Consider the following 23,824-nt stretch of genomic DNA (forward strand, 5'->3'; position numbering starts at 1 on the left):
CCCTCTAGTTATTTAATCAATGAAGAGGCAGGCGCTGGAGACTGGAAAGCAGGAAACAAGGTTTTTTATTCTCTCCGGAGGAGAACACAACGAAACGGACAGAAGGTATCGTTCTGAGGTGCTCTAACTGCATCCCTGAGGCCTGGCCTCTTATACACAAGTTTATGACTTTATTGTACATTACACATTCATGTTAAAGCTTTGATGTATGAAAAAGACATTCCCGGAACTCCCTTTGAGCCCGTTCCCACACACATTTACAGTCGAAGTCCCCACCCTAGTCACAACAGGTGATGAGTATCACGCAGCTGGATATTCCGCCGATTCACGGAATGTGGGGGTTTGATCGGATCTCATGGAGTGGGGGCTTTGATCAACCCGGGGATCCTTTGATGGGGGAAGCTTTCTATTGTACGGGGAGGGGCAAGGGATGGTATCGGCAGAGCTGGGTGTCGGCCTGGGAACGGGGAAGACAAAACGGGCACACGGGGAAAAAAGGGGGTTTGCATCTAAGGGCCGGAGATCATGAAAGGGAAGCAGGGAGGTGTCGCGCTGGGAACAGGATGAGGGCCTGGGGCAGAGCAGCGCCGAAGAGGGGTTTATGACTCAAGGCAGGTGCAAGCAGGGGGTGGTCAGCGTGCAGGCTTAGTGAAGGCGAAAGGCTATGTCAGGGGCCAGCGGCATGCAAAAGGGTTCGTTCTGATCGGGGCATCTAACAAAATGGCGGGCGCGCACGACAAAAGTGTGGCATCAGGGGGAGAGGCAAGATGGCGCAGATAATGTTCACCGAAACGTACTAATTTTCAACACCACTTTCCCAAAATCCTCTCCTGACCATATCTCAAACTCAGTTAGGGTATTGATAGGCTGGATCTCTATCCCTCTGGCTATATCACCTGTGCCATTCGTACTGCTGCCACTGGAACCGTTGATCTCTAGGACTTCTGACTCATTTTGCCGAGGATCCCCACCGAGGTCATCAATGATGGTTTTAATTTTGTCCCTGAAAAACCTCGCAAGACTATCACAAAGATCTTGTATGGGAGGTGTCTGGTTCGGAGCACAGTCAGGACTAATTAGATTATTCAGTATGTTAAAAATGCTTCTGGATTTATTGGGAGCATTCAAAATAACATTTGAAAAATACTCTCCTTTGATGATATTTCTTTCTTTCTTATAGCCTACAAGGGCAGTCTTCCAGATGTTTGTCCTTGTCATCATACACCCTTCCCCACTTTCTCTCCGCCTGCTTACAGTCAAGTTTCAATTTTTTTAGTTTATCGTTAAACCAAGGGGCCTAGGCTCAACCCACTCTCTTATGATTTTTTAATGGGGCAGTTGAATCCAGAGTGGAATTGATCTGTGAGCAGAAGGTTACATAATTCTCCTCCACCTGCTTGTCTAATGAAAAACAGTCCTTCAGATGAAACACAGGGGATAAACTCCTCTTTCTCAAGAGGTCCTTCCAGTCCCTACTAACATAGTTGCTCATGATACTAGTTGCTTGATTTTTTGGGGTGGAATTATACACCTGAAATTTAATCAAATAATGATCGGACCAGACCATCGGAAAAATGTCCAAAATATTAAGGACATGGTCCTCCGAAAAGATTAAATCTAGTGTGTGTCCTCCCTTGTGTGTGGCCTTAGCAACCCGCTGGTATAAGTTAAGGCCTTCACATGACTGGAGGACATTGTTGTAGCCCGAGTCGAGAGTTCCATTGAGCCACAGATTAAAATCCCCCAAGATCACTGATCTGGTGTGTGTGGCAGCCATGTTAGTAATAGTCTCAATCAGAGACTGCTGCTGTTGCACACTGATAGCCCCTGGGGGTCTATAGCAGACCATCCCTGTCAAAAGGTGGCCATTAGCATCTTTAATAGCAAATCCTAGCAGTTCAAATCCTTCAACTACATCAATATTTATTGTGACCATGTTCCAGGAGTCTTTAAAAATCACACCAACTTCTCCTCCCCTCCCACTAAGTCTAGGTGTATGACAGATTTGGTACCCAGGTGGACATTCCAAGCCTGGTTCTACCTCATACTCTAAGTGGGTCCAAGTTTCTGTCATAAATAGCACATCCAGTTCATGGAGTTCCAGCATCAGCTGAATTTCCACGCTGTGTTTGGGGAGTGATCTTACGTTTAGCAGCCCACATGTAAGGTGATCTTTTTTTTTTACAAAGGCTGATGTAGGGAACGCGGTCTCTCAAATATAAATTCTCTCCTGCCCTTAAAAGACTCACCAATGTTACGAAGTTCCACACTGGTGTATCTTAAAGATCAGCAAGTTATATAGTTTCCCAGCAGCATTCCATATGGGGCAGTGTGGCTGGCGCTGTGCGCATCCGGTGCACGGACAGGCACAGACGGCGCGCCGCCGGCGCCCGCTGCGCGCAAACGCGCAGCGAACGCGCCAGCTTGTCCCTTTATGGTGATGGGGCACAAAAAAACTGTACTGCTAACCTCCTAAAGATGGTGAGTCCCCTCTAACAGATGGACACCACGAGGTCAGGGTCTAGCAGTCAGCACCTGCAGGTAGGTCTGACACGTCCAAATACCACAAGCAGCAGTCAAATTAATTCTATAACATTTTCAAAATTGAAAAAAGTTCCCTTTAGTTTAAAAATCGAATAATTCTAAGTGCTCGGGATATTGCCTCCGTAATGTGCAAAATCGCAAGAAGATAATTAGCAGCTCCCCAGGTGGCACACACAAACACAAAACCTCCAAAATGTCTTTAACATCATGTACCAGGCAAAAAGTAGGGGGGACCATGTCAAAAAGGGGCACTTTTTTACAAGTACAAGTAGCACCATAATATACTCTTAATTTTACCCGATTTACAGTTGAAGTGCAATCTCTCTTCCCATCCCTCTACTGCACAGTACATGGTTCAACACCAGAATCTGAGCCAATGTCTTCAAGCAGGAAAACAATTCTCTAAGAAGCCCAGTACTTGCTGTCTGCGGTAATGTACAGTAGGTTTCACCTACTCACTAGAGTACTTTGAGAGAGAGCATATGTTCTTTTCCGAGTCACTTTGCTAGTTGGTTTGTGAGAGGTTCTGACCAACTTATAGAGCATATGTTGAGGTGGATTTGGTGGGAGAAGACTGACATTTTTGCTGTCTGTTTCAGAGTTAGTCTGCACTATGGCATTATGTGCCTCAAGAAACTGAATTATGACCGGAAGGAGCTCGAGAGACGACGAGAAGATAGTCAGAATCAGCTAACAGGTACAGTTATGCAAACACAGCAATTGTAAGGTGGGGTGTGCTGACAGTTGTGTGAGGCTCGGTAATTAAATTAAAAGTGACAGTATAGGGCATAGCTGAGGTGCACTGGTCACCTTTAAATGGCATAGCTCTGGAAAATGGAACTTGCTGTATTGAAGAGTTATGACAGAGTTTTGTACAGGTGTGCACTAAAATAGCATTTGATGACCTGGCACATCTTTGTCAAGCGTGAGAAAGAGAGCTTTGTTGAGCACGAATGAGGTGAATTTAAGCGCCATAATTGATTGGCTAGGAGTTGGGGAGAGTACGGATTGTTATGTGTTGGCTGAACTATCTGTTGGTCAACATTCTGGCTGGCCAGACTGCTTGGTCAGGGTGCAAGTTGCAGCTGTAGCATTAATGGCTGTAAGATGGTTGGGATGACCATGTTGTCTCACTTCTTTTCATCGCAGATGTGATGGTTTGGTCTAACGAGCGTGTCATGTGCTGGGTGCAGTCTCTAGGCCTGAAGGAATACGCCAACAGTCTGCAGGAGAGTGGAGTCCATGGAGCCCTCATAGCACTTGATGACACCTTTGACTGTAATGACCTGGCACTCCTGTTACAGATACCAACACAAAACACACAGGTAAGTTGGAGGCGGATTGGAGGAAGAACTGCTGTTCACAAGGCATGTGACTCACCTACCGATTAGGGGACCAATAAGGAAGCTCCAGGGAGTCTAGTGGGACCCAACCCAGGACCATGTGTCCAGTGCACAGTGGATAGGACGAAGCACTCTTTGTAGAGTCCAATTGGCACAGACGAGGGCTGTACTGCTGGGGAAATTAACCACCACTCTTCTGCTAGTGCAGTGTATAGGAGCGCATAGGCTGCGAGTTTCACAACCAACCTTTACGCTTTGGTACAGTACACTGGATCACGATGAAGCGCCCCAATGCCCATGTCAAGACCCAGATATTTGTTTTCAGTGAGTTTTGCACGAATACAAGGCATCCTTTTTCTGGAACAGCACCAAAAAGGCATCAACAGGAGAGAGAGGCACTAGCAAGGTACTTGTCGCCTCTGTTCTATTATAATTCACCCAAATACAGAAACAGCCTCTACTGTCTGGGAGAGGAGCCAGCAGTTCTTTTCTTGTCATGTTCACTACACCGAGGCATTGATAAGAACTCTGTTACATGGGTCTATACCCAGTGCATCCTGCAGTACATTAAACTGTCATGCACAGCAGTTTGGAGGCCCTACTTTTTGGGATCAGTACTCGTCTTCTAGAACAGCGTACAGAGGCACAGAGGAACACTGTTTAAAAACTTGGCATCTTTTCTCCCTCTCACCTTTTGACTTCTCTTTCAAACTATTCCACCCCACCCTCCCATTTCCCCTGACCCTACCCCACTCCCCCACCCCCCTCTTTCTATCGACTGAAGTTCTTCTGTGGGCAAGCTTCACATTAAAGGAAATGTACTTTCAATATATATATGAATAATACTGTTTGAAAACTTACAGAATGCATGTTTAGCTATAGAGGAATCTTGCATCCTGTGGTTGGATAAAGCCTTTTAGGGGCTTAAATTGATGAAGGGAAATGGGTCGCAACATCAGAAAATCCATAGATGAGGCATTGAGAAAGAGGTGTAATATAAACTAGGCTTCACCAATTATTTTTCAGTATTGGTCATAAAGTGTACATGGCAGTGTATAAAATCAACGACGCATGTGACACTGGCCTGGTATGAATATGATAAAGAAAAAGTACCAAACTGAAGCAGCAACAAGGAAGTGGTCAACTAAGGTTAAGTTTCATCAAACTAGTTCCATGGAACATACAATAGAGGTATAAAGTCAAGGTTAATTTACAGAGTAACAGGTTATAGCAGAAGAATTTCAGGGTAGCATATATGAAATCACAAGATTGACCTTCAAACTGGAGAAGTGAAACTCTCTGAATGTTAGGCAGGCTGACCTTTGGAGAACTGATTCAATCGGTTGGCATGAGCCAAACTTTGCATGCAAAGACGTTCATAAGATATATCTTATGGGTAGTTGACTGATGAAGGATCTGGTAAACCCAGTGGGGCAATTCTTTGTCTAAAATGTGATACACTCTGCTCAGTCTGGCTTTTGATCTTTAAGTGAGACAGTCATTCAGTGATCACAATCCATCACTGAATTGTCAGAAGATTTTCTCTGAATACAGTTGAGAAACTATTTGCCTTTGTGGAATCCCACAAAATATGTTAAATAAATACACTTTTCAATTCTGGAAAACATTTTGTAAAGAAAACATGCCTTTAGAAGGCAATACATAAGTTCTGTCTTTTATTAAGCCAATTGAAATCAGTTCAGCCACGTATTTAAATTATATTTGACCGAAAACATCACCCTAGAAGCTGTCTGTAAAATATAGTATTAAAGTACTAAAATATACTACTATGTTTAACCTTTCAAATGTAAATTCGGACACTGCTGCTTAAATGGTTCCATGAGCTTCACTTTACTATCAACTTTAAATTATAAGACCTTTTGCTCACCTGCATTCAGATCACTGCCACTTCATTGACCTGAACCTCTCTTATGATTGTCCTGGAACAATGATAGTATGTATGTTCTTGGCCTATCTTCTGCATTCTCACACCATAGAGCAATGGGGCATTTGTCAGGAAATGCATATGTAGAAAATTTAAGGGCATGGTACAAGTTTATCTTATCACAAAGTTGGGTTGTCTTGAGAAATTAAGAGGGCAGTCTACTCCTAAGTTACATCTAAGAGGGCCAGAGTAGATGCAACCTTCACCTCAGTATTTCTGGGGGGGGTTATCTTTGAATCACAAAAAGTCCTGTAAGAAAAAAAAGAGATGAAATCACTGTTGTTTATACTCCAGGTCCATATTATGATAGTCCGCATCGGCACATTCAGTGTTGATGGCATTGCTTGTGACCTGTTTGATGTTGCGAAATTCTTCATCATAAGATGTTTCTCGATGTTGAGGTTCTCCCATACGTGCTTTTTAGAGATTATTAAAATATTGGTTTACCTCTTGCATTACCAGAGACCAAGTACCCTAAGACGGCCTGTTGATGGACTGTACACCTTTCTTATGATTCCTCTTATTCTTGGAGTTTATCAGAAGCTTTGGGAGAGTCATGGGTGCACAGTGATCCAGGGCACTAGCCTGACCTTGCCAGATTTGGTACTCTGATCTCCCTTTTTTATGGGAGACCACATCCCTGTCCCTACAAGAGGTGACAACACCTACTCTGGGAGAAACCAGAACTCACCTAGCAGTCTGCCACCTGGACCCAGTACAGAAGCACAGTGGCTTATGTTCTGCCACAGGACATTGATAAGAAATATCAGCTTGCACACATGCTTAGTAGATGATGATGTGAGGTCATTTTCTTATTTCCTTGTGGCAATTGGAGTACATGTGAACACCTGTAAGACCTGCTTTGTGGCTTTAGGAGCCTTTAGGTACAGGCTTGCAGGGTCATTGTCCAGTGAGGTCACCAAAAGAGCTCTGTAGAGCTTGGCAGATTTATTCCATCTGATAAGGAAGTGTGTCCCTTCTTAGGACCCTAATTTGGTTCTTGCCAGCTGATGCACTAGCCTTTGAGGTTAATGACGATTAGCAGAATGAAGATCAAAAACAGCTTTACTGCCTTAACCTTCATGGTTCTTTATGCCTCAGTTAATTGTTTTTCTAAATGTAATTGTGATTTTCCGATCCTGTCCCTCTTTCATTCTGAAAGTATTAACTGAGTTGTTGCTGAACAAAGAAATCATTCTTCTGACGTTATTTCTGCATCCTCGTGTGTCTTCTGTAGTGCAGATATTCAAAAATGGGGCAGTTCAAAACAACTTTAGGTGTTCAGAGCATCTTTTATTTTTAAACTTTTGAGGCAGTTTTGGTGCTTTTTTGGAAGTGATACAAACTTTAGTTGAGTGGTTCTCTTCAACCTGTTTTCTGAATTGATAAACATCTTACATTCCTTACTGTTAAACTAGGAGAATAGTTTGATTTTAATCCAGGTAGAACTTTTCTCATTTCTGACTGACTGACAGGCCCTGCTGTGCATGACTGGACAATGAAGTTTCTGGAAACATCAAAGTGAAAGGAACACTATAACATTTGTTGTCTTAATGTTTTATTTAGATTCACTTTATTCATGACTGGTTCAGCTTTTTGTTTTCTTTAAAAATAAATCCTAATATGTAAATGTCATGTATTTAAAATGTGATCTCTCTTATACACAAAAGAGTGAGAGGTGAAGATTGCTAAACCTTTATCCTCCCATTATAAATGTACACCCTAAAAAGGGTTCCGCAACTATCTCCGAGACATGATAGTTATTTCACAGGGAGAGATCTCTCTCGGAAAAGCAGGGCCCTAATTCACATTGAGATGTGGCATCGTCATCATCGGAAGCCTGATATTGTTGTATGTACACGTAAAATGTGTTCTATCATCCCTCACAAATGTAAACTTATAGTGCTGCTTAAGGGCGAAAAATCTCCCTTAATAGAATGGGGAAAGTTACTTATCTAAAACCCAAGCCCTTCTCCAGAGGAATGTTCATGAAAGCTATAAGCATTAAATAGTGCAGCTCATTTGAACGGTCTAAAAGATACCTCTATATTTTAAAGGGATCCAGGTTGTTAACGTCAAAAATCATCCTAACACCGAAACACCATTTTGAGTCAATCTGTTCGCCAAGTCGCCTCTTTTCTTTGTGACTGAAGAAATTAAAGGCCGGATGTATTCTGCCTACAACTGATTCATGGTATTCTATGACCTATGCACCTATTCCCTCTTTTGTTAGCTCAAACGTTACATACACGATCATCTCATCATTTTCGTGTTAGGTATCACCTTCTGTTACACTTCTTTAGAATTCTCTAACAATGGGCAGTGAAAACTGGCAATGTGTCCATCCACTCTAAATCGGGTGGACAGACACAGGGCCAAACCTCCAATGGCCTGAGCTGTGACAGAGGTGTTTATAGGCACACTATCTAAAATTATTATTACCTACATAAAGTGAGAAAAATTAAAGAAAATGTGTCTCTTGGGTCAAAAGTGCAAAGTGCAGAACCTGCAAAGAAAAATATGCTGTTGCTTTAGGAAGCCAGCAGCTTCCCCTCCTAGCATGCAGTGTACTGTGGCAGTTTACCTCACAGCCTTAGTTCTTTTTTCTGGCTCAGACTGAATGGTTCTCTGAACACTTTCTGGGTTACTTTACCCACTTTATTTTCACAAAAGTTATGGTTTGTGTTTCACACAACGTTTTCGTAGACATCTACATTTTTTACCCACTTTTACCATCAAAGAGGGATTTATGTCCATGAATATGCCATTACGCCTCAAGATGCGGGTGTCCCACATGGGGGGGAAAAGGATTCATCAGGCAAACATTTTGTGTGTGTGGTATGTCCACCACCCTCACACAGTTAAGGAGTGCGACTTTTGCCAAAAAATTTCAAAAAGAGCTCCTAAAGATCGTGAGGGCTTTTGCCTCAGAGGAAAGCTTGAAAACTTGCATCAAGAAGAAGCAGAGGAAAAAAGACAGAAGGGTCCTCTCTCTCCTGAAACCAGTCTCTCCCTTGATAAAGACTCCCAAAGAGGTAGATCTAAAGAGCAAAGGTGGGAAACATCACCACCATGTTTATGGTCTCTCTTGCCATCCCCTGAGCACTGCTCGATATTGTTAGAGGCGTCAGCACCGAACTGCTCTCCATCGAGTTCAATGGCAGCACCAACGACATTGAACACAACACTACAGGTACAGTTGAACCTGATGTCTGTTCTACAGACGCAGGCCAAGGCTGATAATCTGATAAGAGGACCCTGTTTTGTAACTTCTTTCACCTCTCGATTCACCACCTAGACCTACTTCACCAATATGTCCTGCTATGACCTGAATCTACTCTGCTTCATATTCCTCAGAGGATGCCAGGAGCTACGGCTATGTCACCAGAAACTGACATACAACCTCTACAACATTCTACAACAAGGAAACAATAAGATTTCCTTCTCTTTTGCTTACAACACATCCTCCTACCTGTCCAGCAGTGTCACTTCCAAGATCATCTCCTGAAGATTACATTGTTACATTTCAAGATGTCTTAGTCAGAGGAACAACCAAATTAAACATACAACTACAAACTCATCAAGTTGCAGTTTCAGTGATAATGGAGACTCTTCATCAAAGGGCCTCTTCAAGAGCTACTTTACCTTTGATCCCTGGGTTCTCAGAACTTGCAGAGTTGTTCCTCACTCCGGCAAGTGTTAAAACAGTATACCTTGGCTTCTTTTGAGGCGTTGTATTTTTTTATCTGAGACAGGATCCTAAACCATATTCTATGATGGTTTTAACTGGAAGAGAAAGGCACACTTTGGATCCAGAAACTTCAGCTTGTCTTAAAAGGAGGTAAAAGACTTGTTCCGGAAAGAGGAAAAGTGTATAGTTCTGCAGCTGTGGCTGCTCTGTTAGTAGGATATGATGGAGCATTAAGGGAATCCCTGTACACACTATCAATTGACCTCCAAAAATATTGAAAGCAAGACTTTGTGGACTAGTTCAGTGGGGTCAAACTGTCTCTAATGAATCAATCAGTGCTGTGATCGATGCTGCCAACCTTGCTATACGACAGTTTTGCAACAGAATTGCACTTGAAGATGATCCCTGCTTAGGTTAACTTCTCTGAAACCTGCTACCCAATTGAATATCACTTACCTCTCCTTCACAAGGCCAGTTTTATTTGGGAAAAGACCAATTGATGGCCAGAATGTTGAACAATAATCTGGGTCTAAATCCATGTTTTGTGCTCCCCTTGCAATTCCAGCTTAAACCCAGCGATATGCAAATCAGTCTTGACCCTGCAGTTTTGTTTGGGCCATATACCGTCAAGGAAATCAAGCTAATGAAGGAGGCAGAAACGCTGAAGGCGGTAGGGTTAGACGAGAAAGAAGTTCTACCCTCATTGGGACTACAGCTATCAGTCCAGACCAGGGGTTCTGCCTCCTCAGTGATCCTTCTCCCCTCAATCTCAGGGACAACACCAGCAGCAGCAATCACAGCACCAATGCTCTTCCAAATCACATGCTCATTTAAAAGAATGAAAATCTCACTCCCCCTGTTCTTTTTCCGACACTTGTGGGAGGGAGTGTAGTAAATCATTGAATGGAGTGGAGATTAATAACCACGACAGATGAGTCTTACAGTTCATCCTGAATGGCTATGCCATCCTTTTCAAGTATCCCTTACCATCTATACCACCAACGCCAGTCTCTACTCTAAAAACAAGCAATAGAACTAGTTCCTTCATCTCAAAAAGGAAAAGGTATCTATTAAAAATATTGTTTGGCTCCAAAGAAAACAGAACTCCGACCTGATCCTCAACCTAAGATAGGCAAACAAATGGATCAAGAAACAAAACTTCAAAATGTTAGCCCTACTCCAGATATCTCCACAGTTAATGAAAGGAGACTGGATGTGCTATGTAGATTTTCAATGTGAATCATTTCACCAGCCCATAACGGGAAAACAGGCTTTATTTTTTAATTATGCCACATAAATGATCTTGTGTTGAAGGCAGTTCATCTAGCCTTGAAGACATTTGCACCATCCCTAATGTCTAACAGAATCTTGATTCAGTCTTATTAGATCAGAAAAGACTAGGGTTTTCACCAACATAAATTTATTCAACACAGGAGGAAATGCAAAATGCCCAAACTCTGCTTCAAAAATGTGTGAACCAAACTTGTTAGGCAATGCCCTGTTCATCGATTGGTCAAGAAGTTTTCTCTATACTTTCCCACCAATCCCTTTGATCCTAAAAGTACTGCTGAAGCTTAAAATATCGAACGTCAATAGTACCAGAGCTACTTAACCTCTCCTTAAAGCCCATTAGGGTTAATGTGCAAATACACCCTTCTATCAAGAATGCATGGCAAGTTTTATCACACCAATGTTGAATTCTTGGATTTGGAAGCATGGCTCCTTTGGTAATTCAGGACACTTAAGTACTTAAATGTTATTTGGACAGAGCTAAAGATTTTTGTAAAACAAACCAATTGTTCATAATTGTGGACCTCTGAGAACTGGTATGGCTTCCTCTAAATGAACTATAGCCAAATGGATAGCTTCTTGCCTTACTCTTTATCAGTTGGCTAACCAGGCTTTTCCTGGTAAGTCTAGGGCTCATTCTATGCAAAGTAAAGCATCATCTGTTGCTTGTATAAAAATTGTTCCATTAACAGAAATATGTAAAGCATCTACATGAAAATCTGTTCATACTTTTTCCAAGCGTTATTGTTTGTACGAGGATTCAATCTCTGCCATTTTATTAGGTCAGGAAACAATCAATCAATCAATCAGGGGTTTGTAGAGCGCGCTACTCACCTTGAGGGTCTCAAGGCTCTGGGGGTGGGGGAGGGCTAGGGGGGATGGAGCAGCTCCGGATCAGTTGAAGAGCCAGGTCTTGAGATCCTTCCTGAATGTGTGCAGGGTCGGGGAGCGTCTGATATTCATGGGGAGCTCGTTCCAGGTCTTGGCTGCGATGTAGGAGAAAGCTGTCCCGCCTGCTCTGTTTCTGCGGATGTGGGGCACCTCTGCCAGGGCGAGGTCGGCGGTGCAGAGGTTCCTCTTGGGTACGTGGAAGGGGACTCTCTTGTTGAGGTATTAGGGTCCGATGTTGTTGAGGGATTTGTAGGCGTGGGTGAGGAGTTTGAAAGTGACCTTCTTCTCAAAGGGGAGCCAGTGGAGGTCTTGTAGGTGTTGGGTCATGTGTTCTTGATGTGGTGTCCCGAGTAGGAGTCTCGCTGCAGCATTCTGGATGGTTTGGAACTTGCGTAGAAGATTTCTGTTGTTTCCGGCGTAGAGGGCTTTGCCATAGTCCAGGCTGCTGGTTATAAGCGTATGGTAGACGGTCCTTCTGCAGTCGGGGGGGGGGGATCCATTTGAAGGTCTTGCGGAGGATGAGCAGGCAGTTGAAACTGGTGGAGGCGACGGCGTTGATCTGGCGGTTCATGGAGAGGAAGGAGTCGAGGATGATGCTGAGGTTTCGAGCATGGTCTGTAGGAGTGGGTGGGTTCCCGAGGGCGGAGGGCCACCAGGTGTTGTCCCAAGCTGAGGTGCAGGGTCCAAGGACAAGGACCTCGGTCTTCTCTGAGTTGAACTTCAAACAGCTGTCTTTCATCCAGGCTGCAACGTTCTTCATTCCTTCATGAAAGCAGAGTCTGGTGTCTTCAGGGTTCTTCGTGAGTGAGAGGATGAGCTGGGTGTCGTCAACGTAGGATACTATGCTGAGCCCATGCTGTCTGACGATGGCGGCGAGGGGGGCCATGTAGATGTTGAAGAGCATGGGGCTGAGTGAGAACCCTTGGGGCACTCCGCAGTTGATGTTGGTGGGTTCGGAGAGGAAGGACGGGAGTCTAATCCTCTGGGTTCTGCCCGCGAGAAAGCATTGGATCCAGTTGAGGGCAGCTCCTTGTATCCTTGCATCGTGATGTCTAGCTGCGAGCGTTGGATGTGAAACGATGTCGAAGGCTGTGGAGAGGTCTAGAAGGACGAGGGCCGCAGTGTATCCCTGGTCGAGTAGCATGCGGATGTGGTTGGTGTCAGCGAGGAGGGCGGTCTTGGTGCTGTGGTTGCTGTGGAATCTAGATTGGGAGGCGTCTAGGATGGAGTTCTCCTCGTCCTTGATGAAGGTGGATAGCTGGGCGTTTACGAGTCTCTCTGTGACTTTGGCTGCGAAGGGAAGGAGAGAGATGGGACGGTAGTTCTTCAGGTCCGTTCTGTTCATACTTTTTCCAAGCATTATTGTTTGGACGAGGATTCAATAACTGACATTTAATTAGGTCAGGAAACAACAAAGAATATTTTTAACTAAGAAACTTTTGCCTTGCTGTACCTCTTGTTAAAGTAACTCTTTGTGCTCATAGCTTTGAATCGACACTCACGGGTAAGGGATATCCTTCTTTCCCTATTCTACGTTTATGACTTAGTGAGGATCTTATAGCGTAGAAGGAAATATTCCTTGATGAGACAGGCACCTTTTTCTTACTTTTTTCTCTCACTCTATGTAAGTAATAGGTTATCTGATAGAGGCATCTAGCCGCAGATTCGTTACCTTAGAACTTCCAGGCGTCAGGCTGGATCAGGAAGAATTTTGATAGCAGCAGCCTTGTGCACCGATAAGTGGCATCAGTCGACTCCGCATGACGTTATGGCGTCAGGTTTGTCATTGTCATGTCTGACATCCGTTCTTTTCTTTCCATGCCAGCCAGTGCAGATCCGTCAAAGAGAGCTACCCCCCGTCATTTTTATCAACGTTTTTTGGTGTGTAGATGTCAAGTAAGAAAACCTATGGTTTCAAACTGTGTAGCGTCTGTCACCACCGCGCCTTGTCAGTTATGGACCACCATTTGAACTGTCTTTGGTGCCTGGAATACCGGGGCATGTGCCGAAAGCTTTGAGGGAGCAGTCCCAGAAGCTGCTTGCGGCCCGGTGTCAAGCACCTGTGAGATCTCCCTTAAGATCTTGTTCCGCTCCCAGTGAGAGAAAGGTCGGAGCACCGCTCTGTGAATCCAAGTCTTTCTCTTCTCACTTGACTTTGACCCATCCGTCCCCAGACGAGACCGAGGAGTCACAGTGTTCGAGGCCCCGCCCTATGTAGCGGGTGCCTGGGTCGCTTCCGTGTTTCCCTCTCTTTCTGGGGCTGGAAGCAACACCCACCCAGCTGAAAACCTTTTATTAAGCCACATGTGCCATATTTGGGCAGCCTGACCCTGCCAGTGCACCTTTGGGCCCCGCAGGCTCACTGGAAGAAGCCCCCATGAGTTCATCGCCGCTGGCTCGGGCCCTGATGCCCAGGATTCCTCTTGGATCCATTTCTGGATCCGGACCAGCGCCGATCGTACCATTCAGACCTTCTCTGACTCCGAGACCCCCGGCAGCACCTCCCCATCTTTATTTCGGATGATACTGAGCTTGCTGGGCATCCTCAAAAGCCAAGACCGACAGAGCTGTTGGGCTCAATGCCATATCCTGTGCCTTATTCTGAAGGGCTAGGATTGGATGAGGATTGGGAGGGGCAGGAGGATCCCTTAGAAATCTTAATTTCCTACGAAGAAATGGACTGATAAGAGGATCTGGGTGATGCCAGTGGTTCGGACATTTCCCAGAGCCTGCCATGCGGTCTCCTCCTAACCTGGCTACAGAGGAGGGGGACTTCATTTGCAAGGGTGGTGCATAGAGCTGCGGAGGTCCTAGACTCTGCGCAACCCAGCTTTCCTCTCCAACCACCCAACCCCAGAGAGCTAGGTAGTCCAAGCCTCTACTTCCCGTATTGCCTTCCCTTCTGCATCCCCGGATAGAGAATCCAAAAGGCTGGACAGCTTTATTAAGAAGATTTTCTCTTCTACCAGCCTTGCATTGCGGTCAGTAAACACTGCATGCCTCTTGGGCCATTCTCCCATGCACTATGGAAAACGTTTGCGCAGGTGCTGCCACAAGTTCCAGAGGAGGCTCAGAGCTGTCCTCTCCCAAGCAGTTACAGACTCAAGAGATGCAGCAAAGTTTGCCATAGGCTGTGGCCTACACATGATAGATTTGCTGGGCAGAACAATTTCCTCGATTGTGGTCATTAGACGCCACGCCTAGCTAAGAATGTCTGTCTTTTCAGGGTATGTCTAAGCAAATCTTATGAACATGCCCTTTGATGGCTCTCGTCTCTTCGAGGACAGGGAGGACACAGCGCTAGAGTGGTTTGAGGAGTCGCGGGCTACGGCCAAGTTGTAGGAGGCTGGCTTAGTATATGATGCACACTTATTTAAGTGAAGCACCTTGCACTAATCAAGTCAACCCTTATGGTGATTTTAGTGGTCTCTGATAACCTTTTGCAAGCTCTCAAAGTGGTAGCTGGGAAGATCAGCCTTCAGGCTCATATTGAAGGAGTGTTAAGCAGCTTGTTTTACCAGATTAATCATGTAGTGTAGGTTAAAAAAAAAGAACCTCACAGTGTATATATAAAAATAAGTCTATTTATTAAACAACACTCACAAACACATTGGTATATCTCCTACCTGGAGATATAAACACAAATAAACAATAATACTTCAATTGCAATAGGTAAATAAGCACAAACTACAGTGGTCTCCAGGGGGAACCAAACCATATACTAAACAAATGGAATGCGTACTGCGACTGAAGTCGGGACTTAGACCAGGTGACTCAGAGGAGCTGGGACCCCGTGGAACCACCAAAGCTCAGGAGCCCCACAGCAGCTGTGTGCAGAGTAGAAACATAGCTGCATGTCCAATAGAATTCAAAGGGGCAGTTGCAGTTGCAGTACTGCGGAAAAAGGACACTTCCCAGTGGACCCTGAAGAAACCCTGTGTAAGACAGAAGGACCACAATGGAGGATTTCAGTAAAGATTTAGCTGTAGAAGACTATGCAAGAGTCTGGTGGAATCCAAGGGTGGATTCTTGAAGTAAAGAACCTGTAAGCTGTGGGGACAAAGTCTTTGCCACTCGGAGGTGACCAAGAGGCACGGAAGAGCAATGCCCACTGATGACTGGTGGTTCAAAAGAGTTGACGGTGACATTGTCGCTGCAGTCATGACGACCAGGCGACACTAAGGACGACCAGGAGCTGTGCATGAGCTGTCCTACGTCGAAAGTCGAGAACCAGGGTGTTGGTGTCTGGCGGGAGCATCAACAAGCCTTGGCAGCTGCAACAGTTGTGGAAAGCAAAGAAGGACCAACGTTGGGACCAGCAAGGTCCAAGTTTCTTTGTCCAGTTTTACACCAGAGCGGGTTTTAAGGGCTACCCTGAACTGGTTCAAAGTGGAGTATGCAAGGAGGGCACCAAATGTGCCTTCGAAGCAGTCAGGTTGTGCTTGCAATCGCCTCTACCCCAGTCCAATACACAAAATTCTGTCTGGGAGGTGGTTACACCTCCCTGTGACAGGAAAACTATTGGTCTACCTTCCTCTGCTCGAGCTAAGCTCATCAGCAGGAGGGCAGAATCGTGTATGGGGTATCCAAGCACCCTGCCCTCTGGACTGAAGGGCCTACCATAGGGGTGACTTGTAGGTTTTAAGTGTAGTGACCTCAGATATAGGGAAACGTATATCTGTTGTGAGAGGTGCAAGCACCATCTCACACAGGCTGCAAAACCAGGCCTTTAGTCAGTGGTGAAATGGACTCTCATGGGTGGCACCACACATGCTACAGCTCATTTGAGACCCCTTGTGTACCTATGCCCTGAGTACCTCAGTACTATATACTAAAGACTTACAGGGGTACACCAGTGGCCAATTGTGAAGGTACAAAAGTACTTACCAAGTCAAATTTAGGGAGGAAGAACAGTGACTGGGGTCCTGATTAGCAGGATCCCAGTCAGACCAGTCAAAAAGACACTGACACTAGGCAATAAGTGAGGTTAACCATGCTAGAAGGAGCCTACCTTCCTACACGACACAGCCATTCTTCCCGCACTGCGGATCAGTTTTTAGTGACAGGGCTATTTCCCTTCGGGGCCCTAGTTGTTTTTTTAACACACCATAGTCCGTTCACTTCATGGCTCTGTGCTTCTGGCGTGGAAAAGCCGTGAAAAGTTCTGACGTACGCATGCCGTGGTGTCACCTGTATAGATGACGTGGATGTCACGGCTACTATCCTGATGCCTCTGACGTCACGCAGATTCGACCTACATCACCTATCAGTGTGCAGGGATACTGCTATCAAAAATCTTCCAGATCCAGCCTGACGCCTGGCAGCTCTAAGATAAGGAATCTGCAGCTTGATCATGTCTCTACCAGATAAGCCATTACCGAAGGTAAGTAACTCGAAGGTATGTAACTTGTCCATTAAGGATGGAGTGCAACATTGCCTTCAGTCAGATGCTGCAATGTGATCCTATTCTTTTTAAGAATACCATTTTCTGGTTTCGAAAAATTCTGTAAAAGGAGGCCTGTTTTCCAGGGCCAGATTAGGACCTTTGGAGCACTTAAAAGGTTTTGGTGCCCTCATCCATATCTAATTCAAAATATAAAAAATAATAAACCGTAAAATAAAATTTTATTTTTCAAAATGAAACAAAACTTACAGTAAGATGGAAAATAATGTATTTTTGTATACTTCCACTTTATTGATATTTGAAAAGTGTTCTCCTACTTTTTCTAATTGCAATATTTCCAGTTTTGCACCATATGGCCCATAGTAAATACAGCAATGGAAAACTTCTGTGGTGCCCCCCTCCACGTCCCCCCCTTCACTTGATGCCCTGAGCGCATGCTTATATTGCTTATCGGTTAATCCAGCCCTGTTGTTTTGCTAGTGAAGGAGGTATCACCAACTTCTGATGGATACCGCTACCTGTGGATTCCTCACCTTTTGAATATCCCAATGTGCCAACATTTCATGGAAACTTTTCTTTTAATCTCTTCCACATCGAGTTCAAGACCTTTGACTTCGCCTGGGCGCCCTGACTCTGAGCCGGGGGTGGATCCAGTACTCCCTCCCTCCAGTGCCACCACTGCCTATGTCTCCTCAACAGGAGCGGGAGTATCCATCTTTCCCAGTAATTCTCTAAATGCTATGTACAGCATTTTTAGTTGGGTGATCACTCCGCCCGGCATGCCTGCCGCTCCTCTGGGTCCGCTTTAATTTTCTATATGTGGTTTTCAGGCACAGTATCGGCAGACGCCATTTCTGTCATTTATTCCGATGGCCCAGGTATCCTGTCCTCCTCTGGTGCCGATAAAGGTGACTCTATCGCCAGTAGAAGAAGTCCGAAAGGAGTGTCTGGCGCTGGTCGCGCCCTCGCCAACATCGGATGGGTCAGCATCGGTGTCGCAAAACTATTCGAGTACCAATGGCTTCCACTATGCAGGTACAGAAGTCACCAGCGCTGTTGACGACTTTGCTGATGCCTAGGTTGAAGCATAGATCTCGAAGAGAAGCACGAAGGCTTCCGGAAGAGGAGCAATACTTGTTTGATGAAAGAGATCCAGATTTAGAAGGAGGAAAAATAGTGTCACTTGATCCCGAGTTTGTAGGTCTAGAGGTAGCAAGTGGCCTTGACACTTTTGTGGAATGGAAGTTATTGTTCCCGAAAGGCCTTCCTCTACCTTAGGTCACGTCTTACCATTTGGTGATAATGAAGGCGGCAGAGATGCTGAAATTGCCTCTTTCATCTACTGAACTCCAGTCTGATTTGTTGTCGGAGGTAGTTCTTTACCATCAGCACCTTTATTGCCATTTAATGAGGATCTGACTAAGCCTTTACTGGAGATTTGGCAGAAAACTGGGACTTCTTCAGCAGCACCTATTGCGAGGAGATACAAGCATGCTCCAGTTGATCCTCTGTTCTTAACCACTCACCCTTCTCATGAACGATTGGTGGTATGAGCTTCCTGTTCGTCAAAGTTAACTCCTGGGTCTTTTCCAACAACTCCAGCAGACAGGGAATCAGAGAGAATGGAACAGTCTGCAAATAAGTTATTCTCCTCTGGTAGAAAGCTTTGAATTCAACCAATGCAACCTGTTTATTAGCGAGGTACATCCATGCATTGATGGACTCAGCCAAAACAGTGGTTCCAAAAGTAGCCTGAAGAGGATCAGGGGCCCTTTACGGAGCTGTTGAATGACAGTCAGGCCGCTTCTCGTCAGGTGAGTCAGTCGGCCTGGACACAGCTGATTCTGTTGCAAGCGTGATGGGGACCTCAGTCGCCACGAGGAGGCACACATGGTTGAGAGGGTCCAGTTTCTCAACTGACATCTAGTCTACCCTGATGGGTTTGCCTTTTGATGTTTCAAGACTATTTTTGACAAAGTTGATTCTGCCTTTAAGAGATTCATATATTGTAAAACAACAGCAGGATATTTGGGCCTTTAATCGCAACCCAGAGATTATAGGCAGTTTCGGAGGTTCTGTGATTTTTGTTGGAACTTCTCCTTTCTTGGAGGCAGCAATACCAGCAGCAACAGCAGCCGTCCAATTTCCTCTATAGGAGTTATAGAGTGCGGGCAGAGGTAGACAACTAGGTGCTGTCCATCTGCCATCTTCCTTGTCGTCCTCTTCCACCCCTGCCAACATCACAGGAAAGCGGCCCTAGTTTTGCCATCTTGGGGCATGCTTGCTCAGTGGGAGGACGGTTGTCCCATTTTCGTACACAGTGGAGATTCATTACAATGTATCTTTGGGTATTGGATATTGCAGAAAATGGCTACACCCTATCCTTCCAGGAGTTTCCCCCACCATTTCCTCCCGAGCAAGGTTTTTTGTTCAGATGATCATCTGCTCCTCCAACAGGAGGTTAAGTTCCTACTTAAAAACTGTGTAGTGAGTTGATTCCAGAGCAGGAGCGGGATCAGGGATGCCATTCCTGGTACTTTCTGATTCCCAAAAAGGACTATCGTTTGAATCCGAAATCTGGACCTCAGGATTTTGAGCTAGTTCCTCTAGCAGGAGAAGTTAACAATGCTGACCATAGTACAGGTGCATAATTTTTTTTTTTTAAAGAATTTTTATTATTTTCATATCATGCATAACTTTCATCTAGTTACCTCTTGTGCAGCCATTATGCAGATGGCCCAGTAGGCAATGTACAAAGCATTCAACATCTCTTACCTAATTCGTTCCCCAACTGTCCTAGCCCCCCACACCCCTGTCAGTGTGCCCTTGCTTATCCAGCCCCTTCAATAACTGCTGAATCATCCTGTCATGCCACCCATCAATTAGGAGAAAAGAAAAGAAAAACAAGCAGGAAGTTCCGTTGAGTAAGTGTATGTTCCCTACGCCTCCGCACTAGCCCGTTCGTACCCCTAAGCCTGGAATATGCCAAGCGGCCCCCTTCCTTATTGCAGTTGTATGCCCCCATGTCACTCTACATTCCTTATGAATTCGCCACGTTCACTCTCTCCGCTTGTTCTAACCCCACATCCTCTTCCTCTTCCTCATCATCCCTGGCAGGGGTTTGCAGTTCTGCCACCAACGCTCCCCATGCCCTTGCTGCCTCCAAAGCTTTTTCATTCGCAGTCCGCTTAGCCCGTTGTAAGCGAAGTGTCCCTTCACTGCCCGCCCAATGTAAAAAACTGGTTCTCCATCTCAGAAAATTAGGCCCCGCTTTTGACTTCCAGTACATAGTAAGCTCCCTTTTAGCCATTATTAACCCCAAATCAATGAATTTACTCGTAATCTTAGTGCTGGGAGTATGTGGGAACCAAAGTAATAAACAAGTCCCCATCTCCGCCTCAATCGCGCGTCCTGTCACCTGATTTAAGCATGCCACTACCTCTTCCCAGTAGGACCCCAGCCCCGCACAAGACCAGAACATATGACTGAAATCAGCTCCATCGGTATTACATCTTGGGCACGGTGAGTGGGAACCCCCGAAATACTGTAGGATTTTAACCGGCGTCAGGTAGGCCCTATGTAATGTAAAGAATTGAACTAATTGAAACCTGACATTGCGTGTGCCCTTCCAAGTACGCCGCAGTAAGTGCGACCACGTCGTCTCCGGTATAGGTCTACCAACATTGCCTTCCAAGAGGTCGGGCTGAGTGTGGTCAATGCGGGCACCCAGGTAAGGTAAGCATTGAGGTTCCCAACGCAAATCCCCCACCGTTAGAGGCACCAGACCCCCCGGGGCCAAAGGGAACAAACAGGTCTTATCCCAATTCACCCTTGACCCCGAGAGATCGCCGAACTCCCGAAGCAGGACTCTGGCACCCCGCAGAGAGTCATCCACATCCGCTAAATACAGCAATAAATCGTCCGCGTACAGGGAGATGTAATGGATCTCCCCTCGTAGTGATAGGCCTTCGTAAGATCGTCCCAGTCTGGCATGCGCCGCCAGCGGTTCAATTGCCAGTGCAAACAATAACGGCGATAAGGAGCAGCCCTGCCGGGTGCCCCTCCCAACCCGATAAGCCGCCGAGATGGTAGGCCCTGTACGAACCCTAGCCGTAGCAGAATCGTATAACAGTTGGGTCCACCTAACAAACTGATCCCCAAGACCAAATATCCTCAGCACTTGAAACAGATATGGCCATTCCCCACTGTCAAAGGCCTTCTCAATGTCTACCAATAAAACCACCGCACCTGGCACCCTATCGTGTTCATCACCCATAACCCTAATCAACCGACGTATACACGTCGCCGTGTTCCTGGTGGGAATGAAACCCGCTTGATCCGGGTGTACCGGAGTGCACATGTGTTCCAACAGACGCGTTGCAAGAATCCTACTCAGGATTTTGTAATCCACTGTGAGCATTAAAAGCGGACGATATGCCGATCGGGAGCAGGGATCCCCACCTCGCTTCAACAACGGCACTATAATCGCCTCCCTGGTGGTCGATGGCAGCCTACCCACTTCCCAGGCCTCACTGTACACTGAATGCAAGTGCGGTGCGAGGAGGTCCACATATGCCGCATAAAACTCCACCGGGAGGCCATCAGCCCCCGGTGTCTTTCGCCTAGCCGTATGCTTGATCGCTGTACGGATCTCTCCTAACGATATTGCCTCTCCCAGTTTGTCCGCTTGTGCAGGATCCAACCGTGGGAGTTGCGCTGCCGAGAGAAAGTCATCGATGCCGTCTGGCAGCTCATGCATCGTGCTTCGGTAGAGGGATGTGTAGTAGACCAAAAACTGCGCATTAATCTCCTCCTGCGAGTGTACTAGGTCCCCATCTACCGTAGTCAGTGACAAAATCGGAGTACCCCAGGATGCTGGATTAGCCAGCCACGCCAACAAGGATCCCACCATGTCTCTCTCTGCGTAGGCCCGCACCGAGTATTTCCTGTAATCAAAGCAGCGTAACCGTTCAATTTGTGTAAGGATCCGGGTTCAGTTTCCGCAGGAGTGCCAGGAGCCGATGATAACCCCAACCCTTCCTCCCTACACCACCTGTGCCTATCAAACTCTAGGACACAGGGGTGATATGGAGGGAAAGGAGGGAACAAAACAAGGAAAGTAAGGGGAGACAAAACACTGGACTCTTCGGACACTGCACTCTTCTGCTTCTGTCTGATGATGAAGCTACAAGGAATAGAGGGGTTAATACAACAACAATCAATCCGCCTATCAACCCCTGCAATGGTTATAACATAGACCAATAATCACCTGAGAGTATACAGGAGTGACAAGGAAAACAACTATGATCTCGTCTGGAATCGTATATGTAAAAACCCTTAGGGAGATTGGATATGACCTGAATTGAGGAATAGATTTTGTAATTTCTGGTATGACCTTAATTTGTACTTATCTTCAGGTATGAGTATCTATCTTACCTCATCACTTTCACTTCTCAACTAATGGATAGATATGATACAAGTTTGGAGTCACAACAGTTCTTGCCTGTAGGGTAATGCAAACGTACATAAACACCCAAGAGCATTCAACAAGAACACAAAGTAAATATAGTGCGCTACAAGCGCTTTACTAGGTCTTCTTGTCCTTGCACTGTGATATATGCCAGCATCCGGGAAGTCCAGAGAAAGCAAAATAATAAGGTAAACGGGGAACAAAGAATACTCGCCAGGCGGACTACAAATCCCACAATGCCATGCAACCCCACACTCCCCTACTCCGCAAATACCGGCCGTTCGGCGGGACCGTAGTCCGGCCCAACGACGAGTCCGCAAGCAGCAGGGTGTATGAGATTACTCTGACCCCCGGGTAAGATAGCCGGCACTGGTCGAGGGAAATAATAAACAATAGCACCCACGTTAAACAGCACACATGGGTCTATCGGGTAACTGAGGCAGGAAAACTCCGTACAGCCTGTACGAAGCGATTACCGAGAAACACTCGGTTTGTAGAGATTGGAGCTGCCAGAGGTAACTGAAGTATCGTTGACGGAAGAGACAGAACATAGAATGGGAGCTCCGGGCATACGAACGTTCTGAACAGAGGTCCGCGATAATACGACCCCAAGTCGGGATCAAACCAAAGAACATCAACACTGCTACGGAAAGCGGTGATCCGAAAATCAGGAACAAGCGTCCAGACCAAACTTAGGCATAAGACTGAAAGCGGCTAAGCGGAAGTGACGTAGTAACCAATGGGGAAACTAGAGCGCAAAGCGTTAGACGCCGAGGGAAACGAGCTTATGTTCCTGCCCGATTCCCTTGCGCATGCGCAGTTCCTCGAAGCCATCTTGCATTGGTCTCGATACTTCGTCTGTGCTATCCGCGGATGCTCGGCAGGCATGACAATTTGAGCGGCCACTTTTTCACGCGCCGCAATAACAGCTTCCTGCCCTCCCGTATTTGTGTGACTATCCTTCTCAGCTTGACGCAGGAGAGCCTCGTCCCGCTCTATGTCACGCAGTAACGTTTTGCGAGCTCCCGCTGTGGACGAGATGCACACTCCTCGCACTACCGCTTTAAAAGCGTCCCATTCAGGGGCCCTACTCGATGCCGATCCAGAATTCTCCGCGAAGTAATGCGCGACGCCATCCTGGACCTCAGCACTAAAAACTGGGTCCTCCAGTGTCACAGGGTTCAAGCGCCATGTGGGGATCGCCTGTCGTTGCCTGGACCACCGTACCCCTATCAAGCAAGGGTTG

At 46.0% G+C, this 23,824-nt stretch overlaps 1 protein-coding gene across 1 annotated transcript in view; it reads left to right on the top strand.

Annotated features, from left to right (window-relative positions):
* Positions 1–23,824, top strand: part of PPFIA3 (PPFI scaffold protein A3) — a 963,828-nt gene that overhangs the window by 745,386 nt on the left and 194,618 nt on the right. The window contains exons 26-27 of the mRNA XM_078655169.1: positions 3,144–3,241; positions 3,694–3,869. Of these exons, the coding sequence (XP_078511295.1) occupies positions 3,144–3,241; positions 3,694–3,869 (274 nt within the window). The remainder of the gene's footprint in view (positions 1–3,143; positions 3,242–3,693; positions 3,870–23,824) is intronic.

The sequence above is a fragment of the Lissotriton helveticus genome, chromosome 7 (assembly GCF_964261635.1).
Source record: "Lissotriton helveticus chromosome 7, aLisHel1.1, whole genome shotgun sequence".
Classification (NCBI taxonomy): domain Eukaryota; kingdom Metazoa; phylum Chordata; class Amphibia; order Caudata; family Salamandridae; genus Lissotriton; species Lissotriton helveticus.